The sequence below is a fragment of the Rhincodon typus genome, chromosome 11, assembly GCF_021869965.1.
Source record: "Rhincodon typus isolate 14 chromosome 11, sRhiTyp1.1, whole genome shotgun sequence".
NCBI lineage: Eukaryota > Metazoa > Chordata > Chondrichthyes > Orectolobiformes > Rhincodontidae > Rhincodon > Rhincodon typus.
In genome coordinates, this window is record NC_063342.1 from 69860981 (window position 1) to 69882467 (window position 21487).

Here is a 21487-nt window from a genome sequence, read left to right on the forward strand (position 1 = left end):
CAATGATCAATTTTTAACCCAACTGGGAATTTAGGTTTTAGCAGTAAAATCATAGAAATGTTCAATTCTAGAGGTTGCACAGACCAGCCTGAGTGAGGTACTTTATTAAATATCTCCTGTGTATTGTTTGTTTGAGTGACAAATTGTATCATTATCATGAACTGATTGACCAAGCAGAAGTGATGCTGTTCTAGGGGAAGTTGGGAAACCAACTATTGAGGAACTAAAAGTTACACATTGCAAAAGCATGGTATATTATTGGTAGCTTGCTTCTCAGGAAAATATTGTAGATACATCATGAAAATATAGTCTTCCAGTTTTCCCCCATTATTGTTGACAATTGTATAGAATGTGAGTGAAGGCAGAAAGTACCAGGAAATACTCAGCAGGTCTGGCATCGTCTGTGGATTTCAGATCTCCAGGATTTTGATAAGGTGGGTAGCTACTGAATTATAAATGGTGCTGTTAGTAACTAGGTATTTAGATAGGAATAGTGAAATGAAAAGAATACATAAATGCACAGATCCTGTTGGAAATACAAGTTAGTTTAAATAGCAACGTAGATAATGTAGTAAATCAGCATTACTTGAGTTTTTTTTTCCACTTTCTCTGAAATTGTTTGAAGTGAATAGTCATTTTTAATTGCGTAGCCACAATATAGTCGGACAAGAATTGGGTGGGAATCTGTTCCTAAGCTTTGAAGGCCTTAAGCAGCCAGTGAAAAGTGTGTTAGAGTGACACAGATGATTGATACTCTAATAATTCCAAGTTGGGATCTCCCCACAATGTTATTACTGAAATTAGATATCAGAAACATGGGTCAAAAAGCAATGTTGGACATGAGTTGTCACTTGCTTCCTAAATTGTGTCACTATGCTGTTTTCACAATTTATTACTTGTGTTTCTATAGCGCTTCTTGTAACCTCCAAGTACTTTGAGGAAGACAAAGTAGTGGATTACTGAACAGTAAAGGAAAGGGAAAATCTGAATGGGGTTGAGGCAATGGATTGTTCAAAGAAATAGTGATGGTGATGGTGGGTGATTGTCGACAAACAGAAGCCAGTGTTATACAATTGTAAACAAGAGGAGAGGACTCTGGAACAGAATGTGGTGTGGTGATGGAGGATTTGGGAGGGGAAAGAAAGCAAGGACTTCAACATCAGTAGTACTGGATGAGAGAGACAGTGGAACATGGATCCAATAGATGTTATGGCATGCTGGATTTGGTGTGGCCTTGATAGTGTGTGTGTGTGTGTGTGTGTGTGTGGAAATGTGATTAAAAGTTCCTGTATGAAGGGATTGCAGTGGAAAAGGTTGGAGCTTATTTGTAAAGCCAAGATGCATTTCATATGATACATAAGACAAGCTTGCACGGTTGGTCCTTGGAGAAACGAGAGGATTGAAGGTGGAATTCTTGAAGTGGGTGGCTAGAGATGGAGACAGTTTTGAAGGGTGAAGACTTATTAACTGTGTTCCCATGTCTGGGGCTGAGGAAACGAAATTTTTTTATAGAACTGTGATAAAACAGTGTCAAGTGGGAGGTTTCAACCATGAGGCTGATATTTAAAGGGCTCAAGGGAGGAAACGGGGTAGATAAAGGAGAAATATTGGTGAAGGTTTCATTGAGTAGATAGCGTGAAGTTGAGTGAGCCAGATGAACTAGTGGCTGATGTGAAGTTCAATGCTCTTGCATATAGAGGGCGTGGTGAGAAGGGAAATGGATGGGACAGCTGAAGCAGGGGTCTGGTGAAGATGAGTTTGTGGTTATTTCTACCCTCCATGAGATTTTTGAGGTATAGTAAGTGGTTTCAACTAAAAGTTAAAAAGAGGGATACTCCCATCAAGTGGACCTGCCAGCCATCTGTTTCTCAATCATTGAAACCAAAGGGCATATTGCGCAAGTAGCTTTTGGAGTAATTTTTACTCAAAGCAAACAATTAGTGACTTCATTTTAGATGCTTTTGAGAAGAACATAATCTTGTAAATGCTTGCACAACTTCGTTTTTAACTTTTTGACTGAACAAAACTCCACCACCTTTTTTTTTGTTTTACTGCCTCTCCAATTTAGCATAGCAAATAGGGTAAAATCTACTTACAGACCGCATCCTGTTTGTCAATATGAGAAGGCCTGAACTGTTTCTAAATTAGGCATGACATTTCACCCAAAACTGACTTGCTGTCCCATCATTTCCATTGATTTAAATTTGTGTAAAAGTTGGAGAAAATACTTTACAACCTGTATGTATGTGCAGGTGCAAATTTGGAATTTAAAAACAGGATCACTTCTGTTCAAATTTCATACTCACAAAGCAGAAGCAGTGGTTAGGTTAAGTTGTGGGAGACTGACTACAGAAGATATTTGAACAGTTCTAAAATAAAGAAAAATTGAAGCAGTGATTTTCCCTTGATGTTTTTTTAACCTCTGTTTGTGAACCAGTCCCTAGCACAAATAATACAGCAAACAGGGAAAGAGAAGCTGTGCAGTCTTTCCCAGCAAAAATTCACAAACCATGTCAGATTTTACCATCAGACTGTGAGAACAATACACACAATTGGTAATTGCTGGTGCTTGGCAAAGTTTGTCTCTAAATTCGAATATGGAAAACTGCACCACAAATCCTCTAGTTTAGTTAGTAATATCTCTATATGTGTTCTGTCTTAACCTAGTGTTTGGACCAATGTGATATTAGGGATATTATAGCTGTTCTGAACAACTGAAGATACTGGGAGTGTTTTCACTGGATCTAAACTAGCTAAGACAACACTTAATAGAGGGTTTTAAATTTAAGAATGGTTTTCATAGATTAGTCATGGGAAAGAGTATTCCCTCCAGTTGGGGAGTGGTGTTAATGACTTCATGTTTTACAGGCATTAGAAATGGAGGAAAAAATAGTCAATAAGAAGGGTCTAGACCTGAAACGTCAGCTTTCCTGCTCCTCTGATACTGCTTGGCCTGCTGTGTTCATCCAGCTCTACACCTTGTTATCTCAATTAAACTCTTTCTATTTACAAAGAAGGTGATTGGAGCACAGTATGATTTTCCACACTGAAAAATTGAAACAGGGAAAAATAGGTAAACATTTTTGAGTTAGACAAAGATAGAGATCTTTGAAGAGAGAGCAAAATAGTGATTATTTTTGCAAAACAAGGTGGACTGAACAGCCCTTTCCTTGCTAGAAACTTCTTTAACTTTATGGATTAGAGGCTTTCAACAAAGGAAATTTGTTCCGATTGGAGAAAAAAGCCTTGCATTATTGAATATTTTTTTTTTGTGTTTAGCACCCATTCAGCTAATATAGTTTGCTATTTGTTGTTAAATCTATTTTTGTACATTAGACCTGCTTCCTTCCATGTGGTTGGTCTTAAATACAGTGGAGGCTTGAAAAGTCTTTCCTTCTCCATACCTGCAAGATTTTAGTTCCCATAAAACGAATTATTTTGTCATTTTTACAGTGCACGACTTTGAATTGGTGTGATTTTAAAACCTCAGCCATGCGATCTTGCTTTCTTAGGTTATCATATACTCATATCACAAAATGAATATTAAAAAACAAAATGGAACCTATGTATTAGTCATTTCCTGTTCCTGCTTTGCCATTAAGCGCTGACTTGACAGAAACCTCTTTTAACAACTTGTCAATTGACATATCATCCAATAAATTATTTGCAGTTCAATTTCAGACTAATTTTTGGACCTGTCTAGCAGAATATTTTGTATTTCCCAAGAATACATTTCGACAAGTACTTTACATCTGGTAGGAAATACCTAATTCTGGAAATAACAAAATATCTTCCAAATAAATATTGAACAGTGAGTCTGATTTCTGACTTGATACCCAATCTTTATTTTAAACTCATATGGGGTACTATTGGGGTAAAAATAATTGTTGATTTGGGCTGAATTTCAATGGTGAGAATAGTAACTTATCTAGTCTGTGATCTCACTGGAAACTCAAAGGTAATACACTCGGATATACAATTTAAAATGCAGTGTTTATATAACGCTTGACCCCCTGGGATCTCTTAAGTGTTTTACATACATTGGATTACTTTCTGAAGTGTAGTCTGTATCCTAATGTAGGAATTAGGGGTCAATTAGCATTGGTATTGACACTGAAACTGCTCCGGGAGCCAATCAGCATCATTGCTGCTTCCTTAACCTGCCCTCTCAACCTGTGCAACCAGGTTTCACGTATCTTCTGTCATTTGGTAATTTTGTACACACTGGATTTCCGTATGATTATTTCCTTGCTGTGTGAGTGCACACAAAATATTATCCTGTTGCTCAAATCTGCTACCGTGCTCTGCACTTTGCCCTGACTAAACATAATTCCCTTCAATACACTACCTTTTTTACAAATACATCTTCAGGATGTGCATGTGACTGGCAAGGCCAGCATTGTTTCCCATCCCCAAGTGTCCCTGAACAGAGACCCTTATTGAACCATTTAGTGGTGGTTATTGTCATTGCAGACTTGATGTGCTGAAGGGCCTTTTCTGTGCTCTGACTTTTTTTTTGTGCTTTTACAGAGCAGTTAAGAGTGAACCATGTTACTGAGAGTCTGGAGTTACATATAGGCCAGACTGGGTAAGGATGGCAAGCTTTCTTCCTGCAAAGAGATTAGAGAACGAGATGGATTCTTACACTGGTTGTCATGGCTAACATTCCTAACCGCTTGCTTTCAATTTCAAATTTTATTAATTGAATTTAAATCTCACCAGCCATTACGACTGCAATGAAATTAGTACAATGCCTTACTTCTTCCATGATCAGTGTCTGCCCCAATGCAAATTTCTCACTGTCTTTAACATGATGCTGTCTCTAAGCAGCTTACCAGTTCAAACAAAATGGGGCTTGCTGATATCATACCAAAAGGTATCCTGCCAACATCTGTACTGCAGTCTATTTTTTTCTAATCAACCTGTTCAGACATGTATTACACACCTCTGGAGGAGATGGGACTTGAACCTGGGCCTCCCAGTACGGGGTAGGGACACTACCACTGCAACACAAGTGGGTCCCCGCAGTCTCACACATGTCCAGTAATTGACACCAATCTTTTGTTCATTGACCTAGTTAGAGTTTAAAAGTCTGAATCTTGCAATGTCATATTAGAGTGCCTTCACCTTTTAATAAGTTTGAGAAGTGTGCAAAGACATCATCTGCACAGTTTTTGGTAATGCTGTGTTTTGTTCAGTTGTAGTTCAGTAGTAGCACTCATGACGGACTGACAGAAGGTTCAGGGCTGAAGTCCTACTAATAAAAGATGAGTATGTAAATCAGGCTGACACACTGGAGAGCGTGCTACATATCGAAGGTGTCATCTTTTGGATAAGACATTAAACAAGGGATCTACCTCCCCTCTTGGGTGCATCCAAAAAAATCTATGCCATTTCTTTGAAGTTCAGGTGGCATGGTGGCTCAGTGGTTAGCACAGCTGCCTCAAAGTGCCTGGGACTTGGGTTCGATTTCACCCTTGGGCAACCATCTGTCTGGAGTTTCCACGTTCTCTCCATGTCTGCACCGGTTTCCTCCGGGTGCGTGGGTTTCCCCCCAACAGTTCAAAGATGTGCAGGTTAGGTGGATTAGCCGTGCTAAATTGCCCATAGTGTTCAGGGATGCACAGGCTAGTAGGATTAGTCATGGGAAATGCAGGGTTACAAGGATAGGGTAGAGGGTGGGTCGAGGCAGGATGCTCTTCTGAGGGCCGGTGTGAACTCGATGAGCTGAATGGCCTGCTCCCACACTGTAGGGATTCTGTGCATAAAGGGGAATTTTCCTGGTTTCCTGGGCCACCATTTTGCCCTTACCCAACATAACTAAAAGAAACAGATAATCTGGATAATGTTGTTTGCGGGTCATTACTGTGTACATTGATTGCTGCAGCCCCTACATTACATCAGTAACTACACCTCCAAGTATTTTGTTGGTTTTACAGTGGCTTGGGGCTTTGTGAGGTTGTGAAAAGTGCTTTGCAAATACAAATCCTTCATTTTTATTGGTTTCTTAACCATGAAGTTTTTTTTTTGCCCTTTGAAAGCCCCTAAATTGCTCAGTGGAGTGATTTTGAGCTTTTTAAATAAAAAGGGGATTTTACAATTTCAACTTGAGTCGGGTTCGCAATTTCAACTGAGCTTCTTGGAATTGACAGAAATGATTAGTATGAGCTGTCTACTACCTGGATTGTTGGAACCAAGTCAATGTTATCTGCCCGTATTATAAAGTTTTATGTATCATCTTATTTGTCTATCCTTTAAAAATATTTTATTTCATTCAAATGATTGCTGTCTTTTTAGACGGACAAATGGATACACCTGAATATATAGATATGTGCTGCTCATTCAATGCGTTCTGGTCTATAATTTGTGTAATGAAAGCTGATAAATTGCCTAATTTTTTAATAAATTGCTTTTGAGTCTAACAGCGAGCAGCTGGGAGAAATAACTTTGGGCATCAATCTTTATGCAATCTCTGAACTCTGGAACAAAGTACAGAAATGCTGCCAATTCATCCTTGTACGCTACTAATAGCTGATCAGGATTGCACCAAATTGTGAAGGAGATGAAGGTTACCGATTGGCTCAGAGAAATGTTGGCAACAGCCTTGTTTTGTAGATTTCGATTTGGGATTGATATGATTTGTTATGCCTCATTATTCATTATATACTCAACATGTCATTGAAAATTAAAGATAGACCTCCTCAACTATTTTAAGAATAATTTTGTTCAGTGGCTAAATCAGAAGGGTTTTCTGATGACAGACTACAGGGGTGGGATTATTTAAAGCATTTAGTACTAACAGACCACAGGTAGGCATCATTGTCCCCTATAATATGGGGATTGGTCTTGTGAAAAAAGTCTTCAGCTCTACAAAAGACACAGCCATCAGAAGAGAGGAAAGAAACAGTAATTCCAGTCAGAAATGGTGAATGTGCCTTGAAATATTCAGCAACTTAAAGGTGCACAGGGATAGTGGGCTTCTATGATAGCAGCAGCTAGTAATTAAAAAGGCTACAGAAGCAATAGCCACTACTAAGCCTTCAGTAGAAGTCAATACCGCTATATGGTGAAAAATACTGAAAAAGCTTACGAGGATCGTAGACAGTCTTAAAAGTCACAAGGGGATAAATCTGAATTATAAACCCAGAATAAATCAAGATATCAGATGCACAAAGTAAGTCGAGTCCCTTAGAGGATGGGTGAAAAGCCTTACATTAAAGAAAAACTAGGCTAAGAAGCTAATAGCAGGTTTAAATTGCTATATTTATTTTAAGTGCATCATTATAATTTAAAATTGTAAGGGAAAGCTGTAAAAACATTTCAAAAAGGGACATTGATTAAGGAAGTCATTAAACTGAAATTATAATTTGACTAGAGTGGGGAAAAAAAAATCACCATTTTGCAGTTAAATGTTTCGGTTGTGAATCAAAAATTGTTTTAAAGGCATTAAAACAACCTAGCATTCTTTTTTGTTTAAATGGTGTGAATCTCTTGGAAAAGCAGAAATCATTACATTGTTTAAAAAGGCATGAAACCATAAACTTGAAAGGAAAAATAAATTGTCTTTTCTTCACCTTGGAAAAGATGAAATTCAGATTTTCCTCATTTTAAATCATTTCAGTAATCCTTAAATGTTTGAAAATCTATTTTTAATCAAAAAAGAGGCTAATTTTGAAATAGCTGTTTTTCAACATTAATAGAAATCTGTAAATGGAAAATAAGATGAAAATATTCTTTAAAATGAGCCATTCTAATGAAAAAGCTTTATTACCAGTCATCTTCATTATTTTGCAATTTAAAAATAGGAAAAAAGTGAACGCCTTTATTCTGTTGTACCTGTTCCACATCATGTTTTAAAACAACAATGTTAAGAGAAGAGATAGATATCTTTCAAGAATATCCAAAGACCATTTAACAATTACTTCACTTTGAGGATCAATCAAACGATTAAGGAGAGAACATGATTTACAGGAAAAATACAGTTGTCAGATGAGCCTGTTTAATGTGTAAAGGATATTGATAAAGTTGTCAGAATTTTCTGACTGCAGTGATTACCACCAGAACTAATTTGAGACAAAGTTGTTGTAATGTATAATATTTCTTTTACAATCAGAAAAGGATCTCATAGTAGAAAGAGCAATGGTAGAAGTTGAAATCCAAAATGAAAGCCAGACAAGCTCAAAAAAACCATCAGATTTTGTCAACTTCCTAAGGTACAAAAGCAGAAAAGCCTTGCCTGACAGACTAAACTTCAAGGGAGACAGTGTCATAGTGGTAATGGCAGTGGATTAGTAATCCTGAGATAAAAGCAAAATACTGCAGCTGTTAGAAATCTGAAGTACAAACAAAGTGCTGGAGAAACTCCAGCAGGTGTGGCAGTATCTGTGGAGAGAGAGAAACAAAGTTAACATTTCAAGTCCAGTGACTCTTCTTCAGAACTGAAAGGGTCTGGGAAATGGTGTTTTTTTTTAAACGCTGTTGATTAAAAGGAAGAAGTGAATGGAACAGATTGGTCAGTCTCCTTCCCCCTTATTCGTGATTCTTCTGATGCTTGACTTAGAAAACTGGAAATCATGGAATCAAACTCTAGCTGCGTCTTCTTTACCGTGGAAAGTACAAATCCCCTATATGTGCATCCCCCATCAGGAGCCTCTGAAGGCCCTCCACTTCCTTCTCAAAGTGACCTGAACAGTCCCAGACCGCCACCAGCCACCTTTGCCTGGCTGAGCTTGCTCTCACTTAGGAACAATTCTTTTAATCTGTCTCACATTCTCCTAGTTACAGGTGTGCTTATGGTACTTGCATGTTTCCAGTTATTGCTGTCTCTGTGGGGTATGGGAAACATTTGTTGTTCCAGTCCTACAACCACAACACTTTCTCCAATACATTGATGACATCACTGGTATTGCTTCCTGCCTTCATCTGCAAATGGAAAAGCTCATCAGTTTTGATTCCAATTTCCATCCATCTTTCACCATAATCTGACTCTTCCCTTCCTTGACTTCACCTCTAACACTTTCAGCAACAGGCTTTTAACTGATCTCCATTCCAAGCCCATTTACTCCCACAGTTATTTCAACTACATTGCCTCACACCCTACTTCCTGCAAGGATTCCATTCCATTCTGTCAGTTTCTCAGCTGCATCAGTTCTGGTGATGCCACCTTCGACTAGGGTGACTTCGATATGCTTGATTTTTTTTTTCCCCCTCCAAGAGTTCACCCCAATGCTGCTGTCGGGACCCTGAACTGTGATTCACATCCTGCATTGCTACTGTAACCCATTCTTTTCCCCCATCCTCCGAACAAGGTTACCCACATCCTCATTTTCTATCCACCAGTCTCCATGTTCAAAGGATCATTTTCTGTCATATATGATATCTCCAGTTGGGTACCACCAACAGAGGCATCTCCCCTCCACCTCTCAGCATTTTGCCCCTCAGTGACAAGCTCCAGCATGCCTGATGCTTTCATGGCATCTTCTCATGCAATCACAGAAGGTGTAACACTTGCTTATTCACCATCTCCTCTGTTCAAAGTCCCAAACACACCTTACAGGTGAAGCAGCATTTTACTTGTATTTTTGTTCTAGTCAAGGCCATGTTTGCCACTGTCATTTCTGGTGTTTGCCCAGTTGATGCCAGGATAACCATCCCTTTTCCATTCCTTTTAAGACTTGTTCATAGCTTGCCACGAAGTAGCTTGCTGGGCCATCTCAGAGGGCAGTTAAGAGTCAACCACCTTGCTGTGGGTCTGGAGTTAGGTCCGTAGGCCAGACTAGGTAAGAATGGGAGTTTCCTTCCCTAAAGGACGTCAGTGAACCGGATGGTTTTTACAACAGTCAACACTGGTTTCAAGAACATGTTTTAACTTAAGAGTTTTCTTTCTGAAGAAAACAAAAAATTCACATTTCTCTTTTTATTGAAGTCAAATTCCATTCAGGTGTTGGGATTCAAACCTGGGTCCCCAGAGCATTTCCAGGGTTTCTGAATCATTAATCCAATGACAATAACACAACACCGTTGTCTTCCCCCAGGGTGTGAATGCTAAGGATCATCAGCATTTGAAAGTATTTTGAGCTTGAGTTGCATGATGAAAAATTAAAATAATTCTTGAGGAAAGCTTTTGAAGTTTGAACCTATTGCTCTATTGCATTACCTGAAGCAGAAACAAAGCTTCTTCAATGTCGGACACGATTCCAAATACCAAGTCTTATAGACTTGAAATTCTGACCAAACTTCAAAATCCCTCCCAACCTTCAGTCTGTCTCTGAGCTGGATCATAATATAGCTGCAAGTCTCTTTCACATTGACTCATGGAGTGAGGGCATTTCTTAAAATAGGACGTGAGGTAGAAAATGCAGCTTTTGTGACACACCTCTGCATTTGATAGAGTTTGCAGTTTTCCCTGAGTCTCTGTCTTTGCACCTAACCAAAAATGAGGATGTTATCACACATCTATATGATGTAAATTTTAAGTAAGGCCAATGAAGAGTTTTAACACCTTGCAATCATCGAGCATCTCTACTACTGATCAAGGTCATTGATACAGCTGCAGTGATGAAGGTTATAGTGTTGCTCTGAGGAATTCCTGCTGTGAGGTTCTAGAACTGTGATGGGTTATGGTTAGCCTTTGTTCTCTGTTCTCTTCTCCCCCCCCCCCCCCCCCCCCCCCCCCGCCAAACCCCTGAACAATAGTGACTTGAACTTTGCATGAGCTGCCATGAAGACAAGGGGAGTCACTTTAGAATTTAGGATAGAATGTCAAGTGTCTTTAATGTTTGCACAAATACAATTGATTCAGGACAAAAGCTAGTTTTTCAGCCAACATAAGTGTGTTATAGAGTTATACAGCACAGAAACAGACCCTTTAGTGCAATTTATCTGCGCTGACCAGATATCCCAATCTGACTTCATCCCACTTGCCAGGCCCATATCCCTCTTAAACCTTGCCTATTCATGTACCCATCCAGACACCTTTTTTAAATGTTGTAATTGTACCAGCCCCCTCCTCCACCTCTGGCAGCTCGTTCCATACACACACCACCCTCTGGGAAAAAGTTACCCCTCCAGGACCTTTTTAAAATCTTTCCCCTCTCACCTTCAACTTATGCCCTTTAGTTTTGGACTCCCCCACCTGAAGGAAGAAGACCTTGGCTCTTCACCCTATCCATGCCCCTCATGATTTTATAAACCTCTATAATGTCACCCCTTAGCATCCAACACTAAGGAAAAATATCCCCAGTCTACTCGGCCTCTCCCTGCAAGTCAAACCCTCCAGTCCTGGCAACATCCTTGTAAATCTTTTCTACACCCTCTCAAGTTTAACAATGTCTTCCCTATACAAGTCCACCAGAATTGTACACATTATTCTAGAAGTGGCCTCGCCAATGTCCTGTGTGGCCTCAACATGACATCTGAACTCCTATACTCAGTGTTCTGACCAATTAAGGCAAGCATTCCAAATGCCGCCTTCACCACTCTGTCCACCTATGACTCCACTTTCAGGGAACTATGCACCTGCACCCCTAGGTCTCATTGTTTGGAAACGCTCTTCCCCACCCCCCATTAACTGTGTAAGTCCTGTCTAATTTGCTTACTAAAATGCAATAACTCACATTTATTTAAATTTAAACTCCATCTGCCACTCCCCAGCCTATTGGCCTATCTGATCAAAATCCCATTGTAGTCAGAGATAATCTTCTTCACTGTCCACTACATCACCTTTTTGGTATCATCTACAAACTTAGTATCTACGCTCCTATATTCGTATGTATAAATGGCAAAAAGCAATGGCTATAATGATGCCTTGAGAGCCTTGTTACTATGGATGAATGGGTTGTCATTATTAATGAATAACATGTATCTCCCTTGTGTGTGGCATGCTTAGTGAAAAGAAAAATGCTCTTTTTTTTTTTTTGGAGAGATTATCATGGGGTTGTTTCAATGGGAGAAAGATTCAGTAGCAGCAAGGTGTAAAGAGGTCAAAGGGATGACAATTTTGTTTAGTGAGGGGGTCTTCGAGAGACACCCCTTTGGATTCTTCCTGAGCTGCTGCTTCAGACTAAAAAGATTCAAATAGCTGCTGGGTGCTTTGTTTGAATACTCTTAATGTTTTTTATTCACTTTTGGGAGATGAGCATTAATGGTGGGGCTGGTCTTATTATTTATTTGTTGCCCTGCTGTGGTCTGGAGTGAAGGTTTTCTCAGTGCTGTAAGGGAGGGAGTTCCTGAGTTTTTCACCCAAGGACAGGGAAGGAATTGAGAGAGATTTCCTAGTCTGAATGGTGTGCGAGACCTGTAAGGGAATTTTCCATGTGCATTTCCAAGAGCCTGCTCCTTTAGTCCTTATGAGATGCGACCAATGAAGACTGGGTGAATTTCTGCAGTGAATTGTATAGTTGGTACATGCTGCTGCCACTGTGCATTGGTTGAGGGGGGAGGAAGGCAATGAATGTTGATGGCGATGGGTGGGGTGCCAATTAAACAGGCTACTTTGTATTGGATGGTGTCAAGTTTCTTGTGCATTAGAGCTACGTTTATCCACAACACTATAGACTTGTAAGTGGTAGAAAGGCTTTATGGAATCTGGAACTAATTCAATCGCAGAATTCCTAGCCTCCGATCAGTCTCGGATCCAGTAATGTGTCCTGCCAGTTGTGGTCCTGAGAGTTAATGGCCATGTTTTTGCATGTGAATGTCTTGGGAAGGTGGTTCAGTTATCTCCTGTTGGAATGGTCTTTGCCTGGCACCTGTTTACCACAAATGTTACTTGGCACATATCCTTTCCAGCTCTCAATGCCTGCAGCAATGCTTTAGTATCTGAAGAGGTAGAAATGGGGTTGAATGTTGCATAATCAGCAAACGCCCCACTTCTGGCCTAATTGTGGAGGGAAGGCCGTTAATGTAGCTGAAGTTAGTTAGCCTCGCCCTTCCCTGAGGAACTCATGCAGTGCTATCCTAGGGTTGAGGTGATGATATGCCTTTAGCACCTGTAACAGTTTTTCTTTGTGCTAGGTATTACTCCAACTGGTAAAGAGTTTCTCCCAGATCCCTGTTGACTTCAGGTTTACTCAGGTGTCTTGATGGCATGCTTTGTCAAATGCTGACTTGATCTCAAAGGCAGTTCCCCTCACCTCACCACCTGAGTAAAGCAATTGACTGGATAGGATTTGTCATGCCCTTATAGGCAGGACATAATCTTCAACATCGCTGAGTAGATGCCAACGTTGTTGATGTATTGAAACAACTCTACAATGTGTGTGACTGAGTCTGGAGCCGCAGTGTTGGTCCTCCATAGTCTTTGCTATAATCAGTGTGCACAGCGATTTCTTGATAACTGGAGAGAATGGAATTGGCTAAAGCCTGGTATCTGTGATGCCAGGAACCCCTCACGATGTCCAAATTGGGTCATCAATTGAGCTGTTCTGGCTGAAAGCAGATTCACCCTTGTATTTGGCACTCCTCATCGTTGAGGTGTTTCTTTTACTGTTGGGTCTCCTAATTACTCACTGCTATTTCTGACCAAATATGGCAGGGCTGTAGAGCTTCGCTCTGATTTTGTTGCTGTGGAAACATTATAGCTGTTTCAGTAGCATGTACCCTCTGTCGTTTTTAATACGTTGTTTTACAGCATTGGCACTTTATTTTTAGGTATAATTGCTGTTGATCCTGGGCTGCTCATCTGTGCTCCACATTGAACCAGAATAGGCCTCCTAGTTTGATGGTAACAGTAGAATGAAGACTATATCAGGCCAGATTGTGCTGGAATACAATTCTGCTACTTCTAATGTCACATAGGGCTCTCATGGTTACCCAGTTCTGAGCTGCTCGGCCTGTTCTAAATCTCTCCCATTTAAGACAGTGGTAGTATCACACTGCACCATGTGTGCGCCTTCAGTGTGAATACAGGAGCACCTTTCCATAAAGACTATACAGTTATCACCCCTACCAATGCAGTCATTACAAGTTTCACGGGTGACGGTTAGATGGAACGATCAGTTCTATTTAGGGTTTTCTATCATTCCCCTTCTCTCTCTCTCTACCTACTGCAAGTTCTGTGCCTTTGTCACATTTACTGCTTAGATTGATATTCAGTCTGTCTGCTTTTCTTTCCTTGCAAAGCTCTTTCAACCCACAACTGTGGATCTATAGATCAGACCAAGGAGAGGAGAGCAGATAGATTTTCAAAATGGCATTAGGTAACTTGATGACTTTTTACGACAATCCAGCCACTGTTACTAACTAGTTTTTTTTTTGTCTTATTCCAGATTTATTTATTTAACTGAATTTAAGTTTCCCAGGTGCTGTGGTAAAATTTGAATTCTCATCTTTTGAATCTTTTGTCTTTGGATTGCTAGTCCAGTAGTGTACCTGTTGTATTTGTGTACACACGTGCGCACACAAGCTGAAGAAAGGATCAGCGAGATGGATGTTAAAGAAGCATGTTCAAGTAGAATAATTTGGATAAATTGCTCAATTAGTACAATATAGGAAGGCTAGCAAGAGTCTAAACATTACTGAAAAAAACACTAAGCTCATTTGTCTTTGTGTTTCCATGATATTTATACAGGACAATAGGCAAGGATGTCAGTTTAGCTCATTTTGGTACCTCTTATTATATTCTTTCTTGGAATTCGGTGTTGCTGGCAAGACCAGTATTTATTTCCCGTCCCTCACTGAGTGGCTTACTAGTTCAGTTCAGAGGGCAGCTAAGAGTCAACCAAGTTGCTGAGGGTCCATAGTCACATTTAGGCCAGACTGGGTAAGGATGGCAGATTTCCTTTCCTTATGTCCCAAATCCAAGGTTGTGGCTTCGAGTCCCACTCTGGGATGTCAGCACGTAATCTAGATTTGGCGTTTTTGGTTCCACTGAGTGAGTGTGGTAATTTTTTGAGATGCGCTGTTGGAGGTGTAGAGCCAATAACTCTGCTGCTTGGTCAAGTGGATGCAAAAGGTGGAGGAACAGCAGCATCCAGGTCAATATTTAACCCCAACCAACAGCAACAAAAACAGATGAACTAATAATTCATCTCATTTGAGGTTTATGGAGTAATGGTGCGTGCAAGTTGTCTGTGTAGTGCCTTGGGATGGCTGGGGTTGTGTGAAGGTGGGGACAATTATAACATTTTAAAAAGGCATCTGGATGGCTACAAGAATAGGAAGGGCTTACGGGCATATGGGCCAAATACTGGCAAATGAGACTAGGTCAGATTGGGATGTCTGGCTGGTACAGACGAGTTGGACTGGAGGGTCTGTTTCCATGCTGTATGACTTTATGACCAAGTGCTTTACTAGGTTCCTTGTTGCTGCTGCTATGGCCACCATGTTTTCTTTTGTGCTTTCAAATCATGGGTTAAAAGATTGACTCAGTTATAGTAACATTAGCTAACAGAAAGGGAAACTTTATATTAATGTCAAATACAACTGGAAGATTGAATATTTTAAAAAAAAAAGGAATGAGGATTGTTGAGGATAATTACATTTTTTTTTGACTGAGTACAAAGTTAATCAGGCAAGTTTTCTTCTTTTGTTTTCAGTTTAGTTTGCTTGTATCATTAACGAAATATGGCAGAAACAGTGCAGATCTCTAATGAAGAGCTGGAAGAACTTCAGGCAGCATTTTCAAAAATTGGTGAGTAACTGTATTACCTAACCTCGGCAGTAGTTCTCCAAGAGGAGGAGACACCAGGAGCGACTGACCGACTGGCCAGAATGTGCATTGAATGTGCCTCAGGTTAACTTATATATGATGGCAACAGGTCCTGGTATTTCATCACTTTCAGTACGAAGATGGGCCCCCTCTTACTGCCATTACCACTCCCATGTTGGTCATGCCAATTAAACTTAAGTTCTTGAAGATCTGGCTGTTCTATGAATGTCACTGAGTGGGTCACTGAACAGTTAGCTGGCCCTGTATGGTTACCTGCCTTTCATGTAACCCCCTTCCACTTTGCCACCCCCACGACTATCTCAAAACAAAGCTGATAAACACTGCAGGGGACATGTGGCTGCAAGGGCAATATCACATTGTTTGGCAATATGCAAATAAATTTGAGCAGAAACTTCCTACAAAACACAATTGGCGTCCATAGCTTCAAATCCCATAAAGCACAAACTTCACTGTCAGACATCCTACAATCGAGCTAGTCAGGAAACTGGCATGAAGGGGGAAGTCCTTAGCTATTTGACCATCTAAAGGCTTTTAATAACTTTTTTTAAATTTTTGTCTTTCAGACACTGATAACTCGGGATACATTGATAACAATGAACTCCATAACCTCTTTCAACAAGCGAATCTACAATTGCCAGGCTACAAAATTCGCGAAATAAGAGAAGAACTCGCAGCTGCTGGGAGTCAGAAAGACCAGATTAGTTTTGAAGACTTCGTTGGAGTAAGTTACAACCTGCCTGTTTGGATTTATTTTTGACTGAGAAGACTGGGTTCCTCAAATATTAAAACGCCATCACTGCATTTTGGGTTATGAAGGGAATCAAACTGAACCTTTTATTGGTTGGGCCAGATGTTGCTGTCAAAGTGACAACAGGAGTTCATGGTGCTAGCCATCATTTTATGTGCAAATGGTGGTGGAGCAGCTGCAGGCTGATACGCCCTCTTGTGACACAGTGGTAGTGTCCCGGGAGGCTGAGTTCAAGCTCCACCTGCTCCAGAGTCATGTAATAACACTTCTGAACAGGTCAATTAGAAAAATAGGTTAAATTAAAACAAAAAATGAGAAGATTGCTGTCCAAGGTTCCCCCATTCCACTCTTAGATTCCTGAGAACCTCAAGTTGCTGCCTGCCACACTACTGTCCAAGTGCACTGAAAAGCATGATGTGGCTGTATCTGCATGGAAGATATGAAGTAAAATTGCCATAAAATGTTACATTTTGTCCAACCTTTTAATAGTGATGAGTTAATTACTGCCAAACAGGTTGTTTGGCACTATATGTTAACTATCTGTGCAGTCCCATTTCTTTAGATTTGAGTCTGTTTTTGTTTTGAAATTTTAGAAATATTGAGTTTAATTTTCCTTTGTCATTTTCCCTCTTTTCTTTCCCCCTCCCTAGCAAAGTAATGTTTTTATTTTTCCCCCTCTGTTTATTTCGCCTCCATGTCTGATTTGACATTGAATTCACCTACTCTAGCTTGCAATCACTTGTTCAAACCTTGCATCATTCAGTTCACAATCTTTTGATCTCGCTGGTTAAGGAGAGTCCTGTTTGCTGACCCTGTTCACTCTGGTCCTATCCCTGACTGTGATGCTAATAGCTGATTTCATGCAGCAAGTTGCTGATGTTCTTAAACTTGCAAGGGGAGGTCTAACAAGAGACACCTTTTAAATACCCAGTCCAATAAAGTGCAATTAATATACTCTGGAAATGAGCAGAATGATTTCATTCCAAGAGAATGAAGGATTCAGAAATGTAAATTTAAATGTCAGGAGTCCAGAAAATAGAAGATTGTTGAGGAATGGAATGCTCTCTTTGAACATCATGTATGTTTCTGTGGACAGAGGGTTTGAATGAGGTACCATCACACTTTTATCACTGAAACTCTGGTCCCTGGAGTTTGTTCAGAAATCTATTCCAACATGCCACTTTCCCCTGTATTCTAGCATCGGAATCAGGAGAAATATCTCCGCCGTTTTGGAGTCAAACATGACTCGTAGGAAGATGGTCGTGGTTGTTGCATTGCAGGAATTCTCCAAAGGTCCTTAGACAGTAGCTTCTAAACCGACGACCTCTTCTGTCTAAAAGGACAAGGACAGCAGATAAATAGGAATATGACTGCCTGCAAGTTTGCCTCCAAGCCACTCACCATCTTGACTTGGAAATATATTGCTGTTCTTTCAGCGTTGCTGACCCAAAATCCTGGAATTCCCTCTATAAGGGCATTGTGGGCATGTAAACTACAGTTCAAGAAGACACCTCACCACCACCTTCGCAAGAGCAATTAAGGATGGGCAAAAAATACTGACCAGCCAATGACACCCACGAATAAATAATTTTAAAGGGCCAACCGTCTTGGAATTCTTGTGGGGGAAGGAGTTAGTTGTTTTCTGACATGAGTCAAAGCTGAGATGCTAATACAACTTTTGCGCAGGAAATATCCTGTGACAGAAGCTGAAACTGTGGTCCCATTGGATGTATAATTTGGATAACTGTACTATATTTCGTTTTTCAATCCTGCATCCAAGAGTAGTCTGCACAGACGTAGAGGCTCGGGGGTTGGGCCTGCACATATATCTTGCCTGGCCACATTCGCACAAGTGGGCACCCCTTCCTCCACAAGTTGCTAGTCCTTCACTCAGCTGGGGGTCATCTCAAACTACCAAGACCAGGTTGTTCCTGGCTTTCCTGTCATCATTGAGTCCTCCCACCAGCTTGTGTGGCAAATCTGGTCCACGGAGTCTGGATAGAAGCAACTTGATGGGCTTGAGTACCTTTTTCAGGCTTCTGATTTTCTTGTGCTACCAGAAGGTTGCAAGGCCCTTTGATTTCCCAAATTTCCAGTTATAATTGAAGTAGATTTCCACAAGGCGCAGGAATATTTAACCAGTCGTGCCTTGGTCTCTTTTTCACTTTACATTGCTTCAGACAAGCAGTAGTTTCTTGGAAAGTCTTCAAATCCTATGCTCTTCATTCCCATTTATATATAAATTATTGCCTTTGAACTAATTGACTATTTTTGCTACATTACAAATGTTACTTTGTTTTCAAAAGCTGCATCAATCAATAACAAAATCAACAGTAAATCCTATGTTTTACCTACAAGCAAAATCTTCCCGCTTGGATAAAAATCAGTAAGCTGGCCCTTTCATGAGTGGTTTTTTTAAATTTTGTTTCTTTTTCTCACCAGCTTCCTCTGCCTCTTGCTCACCTTTCCCTCCTTTCTTGATTTCGATCCTTTCCCGATCACTAGCAATCCCAGAATTTTGCTCAAGTATTCTCCCGATTTTTAAATTTGACTCCATGAAGAGGATCACGGTTTGGATATTTTCTAATCAACCTGTTCAGAGGTGTTATCATACACGTCTGGAGCATGTGGGACTTGAATCCAGGTCTCCTGGCTCAGAGGTGGGGGCTACCACAATGCTCTCTTGAGGGTCACAGTTTAACCTGAACCTGTTCTCATTCAATCCGTGTGGAGATCGTGTAGTAATGGATGAGGGATGATCCAAAGAAGTTGACTAAATTGAGCTGCTCTAGAATGAGATGTCTTCGGGTCAAGGTCACACGTGAGCATGGAATTTTGTGCAAGGTGTGTTTGCTAGCCACACAAAAGCACTAAGCCTCATTGTGATGCTAGGAAACCTACCACTTAAATCTGGCAGTTCTTTGGATTTGAATGAGGGAGCCACACACCATTTGGCTGGGTGGAGATCTGTCACTCCAGGTTGGAGCTACGGTCGTAACCCCAAAATTCCTGCAGTACAGGTTAGGTCTGTTTATAGGAGTAAGTGAACATCACTGAAACTAGATACTACTGCCAAAATATTTTTATACCTTTTTCAGGTGATGGTTCAGCCTTCCTCCCTTTTCTAGAGCTTGACCTCCACAGCCTTTCCTATGAGTTTTCACTTACACTTGGCTGTGAAGTGTTTTGTAACATTCTAAAGATAGGAAAGGTACAATTATAAGTTCTTTGAACATGTTTTTGTTTAGTGAAGAGAGATAAATGAAAGTTTTCTTAAAGGAAGATTCCCCTGATTTAAATTAATTTTTTAAACCGACAATTATAAAAGGCATTTTGCCCTAGGAAATCAGATTGTTCAAATCTTTGCTTACTATGATTGTAAGAATGAACTTAGTTATGAGGATAGAGTGGACTTCATTGGAGCTGTGGCATGAGCTGTGGGAGACGACGAAGCATTATCGTAAATTTGAACTATTTCTTCACTGGTTATGATAATGTTACTGAAAGCATGAAATAAAAATAATCACGAAGGTATTATTAGATAAAGATTAGGGAAAAATCTTTACGCAGAAGCTGATTAGAATGTTACAGAATTCATAAATTCTTTTGAAACTGAAATAGGTGATTGGAATTGAAATGCCTTGGGGCAGCAGGATGAGATGTCACGGTTGGCAGGTGAAAACAGTTTTTTGTTATCCTAGATAACAAGGTGTACAGCTGGATGAACACAGCAGGCCGAGCAGGAAAGCTGATGTTTCGGGTCTAGACCCTTCTTCAGAAGTGGCCTGTTTCTGTGATAGAAAACTCAAATGATTTCATCTTAACTTCCCTAATCCATTGTGGTCACTTTTAGTTGCAGTAAAACAACTGTTGCTTTCTTTTCAAAGTACCTTTACTGGTTATATGTTATGATGTAATCATACATTATTTTTGTAGTGTATGGCTGACAAATATATGGCTTTTAAGAAGAAACTTAAACATGAGATTTTGAGGTGATAATTCATGAACGATAGCTCCTCAGACATGTAATTAATCATCTGTGTGCATCTTGTTTCTTTTTTATATACATAGGCTACATTTCCAAAATTTTCTTGATGTTGCCTTTTGAAATGTAAGAATAATTGTCTCTTGTATTTTCACAGCTTTTCTATGGTTTAAAGAGCAGTGACGTTGCAAAGACATTCAGAAAGCAACTCCTGAAAAAGGAGGGAATCTGTGCTGTTCATGGAACTGAAAAGTCCAGTGAAGGAACTCAGCACTCCTACTCAGGTAAGCCAAGGTGCCCTGTTTGTAACACCTAGGTCAAAGTAAGCTACTGTCTACTTTAGAGCTGAGAAGTGGATTTGCATGCTTTTTGTCAGATGTATTTCAGGGGGAGCTGGATTGGCCTATGATGGGAAAATAAATATTTCTGTTTTAATTCATTTTGTGGGATTTGAGTGTCGCCAGCTGGCGAGCATTTATTGTCCATCTCTAGTTGCCCTTGAGATGGTGGTGAGCTGCCTTCTTGAACCGCTGCAGTCCACCTGCTGTGGGTTAATAAGAAGCCATTAGGATTTTGACCCAGTGACAGTGAAGGAATGATGATATATTACCAAGTCAGGATGGTGAGCCCCTTGGAGGGAAACTTGAAGGTGTTACCATATATCTGTTGCCCTTGTCCTTCCAATCCAGATGTGGACATATTGGGCCCAAGTGGCCTCTTTCTCTGCTGTCCGTTCTGTATAATTTGATAATATCGCCTTTGTCTGCTCTTAAAATAAGTTTTCAGAATGCAGATATACAGGTTCATGCTAAACTTCTTATTAATAAGGTTGCCTGATTGCAACCTCGGTTCCTGAGCATACAACTGCCTATTTAGTGGCTGCGGCTTAATCCAAAGTTAATGTTCAGGGAATTCGTGGATTTGAATCCTGCCATGCAGATGTTGAATTTGCATTTTAAAAATATGGAACAGAAATCTCCTCTAATGACTTCCAGATAACCAATATTGGTTATTGTAAAAACACTTTTGACTCACTGATGTCCCTTTTTAGGGAAGAAAAATTTGTCATCTTTACCTGGTCTGG

At 40.1% G+C, this 21487-nt stretch overlaps 1 protein-coding gene across 4 annotated transcripts in view; it reads left to right on the plus strand.

Moving 5' to 3' along the window:
- The window catches only part of LOC109917214 (plastin-2-like), a 69200-nt gene that overhangs the window by 14906 nt on the left and 32807 nt on the right, over nt 1-21487 (plus strand). For 3 of the 4 annotated variants that reach the window (XM_020517006.2, XM_048602896.1, XM_048602893.1), the window contains exons 2-4: nt 15537-15631; nt 16234-16391; nt 20561-20687. In XM_020517006.2, the coding sequence (XP_020372595.1) occupies nt 15565-15631; nt 16234-16391; nt 20561-20687 (352 nt within the window). In that variant the 5' untranslated portion in view covers nt 15537-15564. Of the gene's footprint in view, nt 1-283; nt 435-15536; nt 15632-16233; nt 16392-20560; nt 20688-21487 lie in introns of those variants that run through there. The other variant, XM_048602894.1, reaches the window with a different exon arrangement.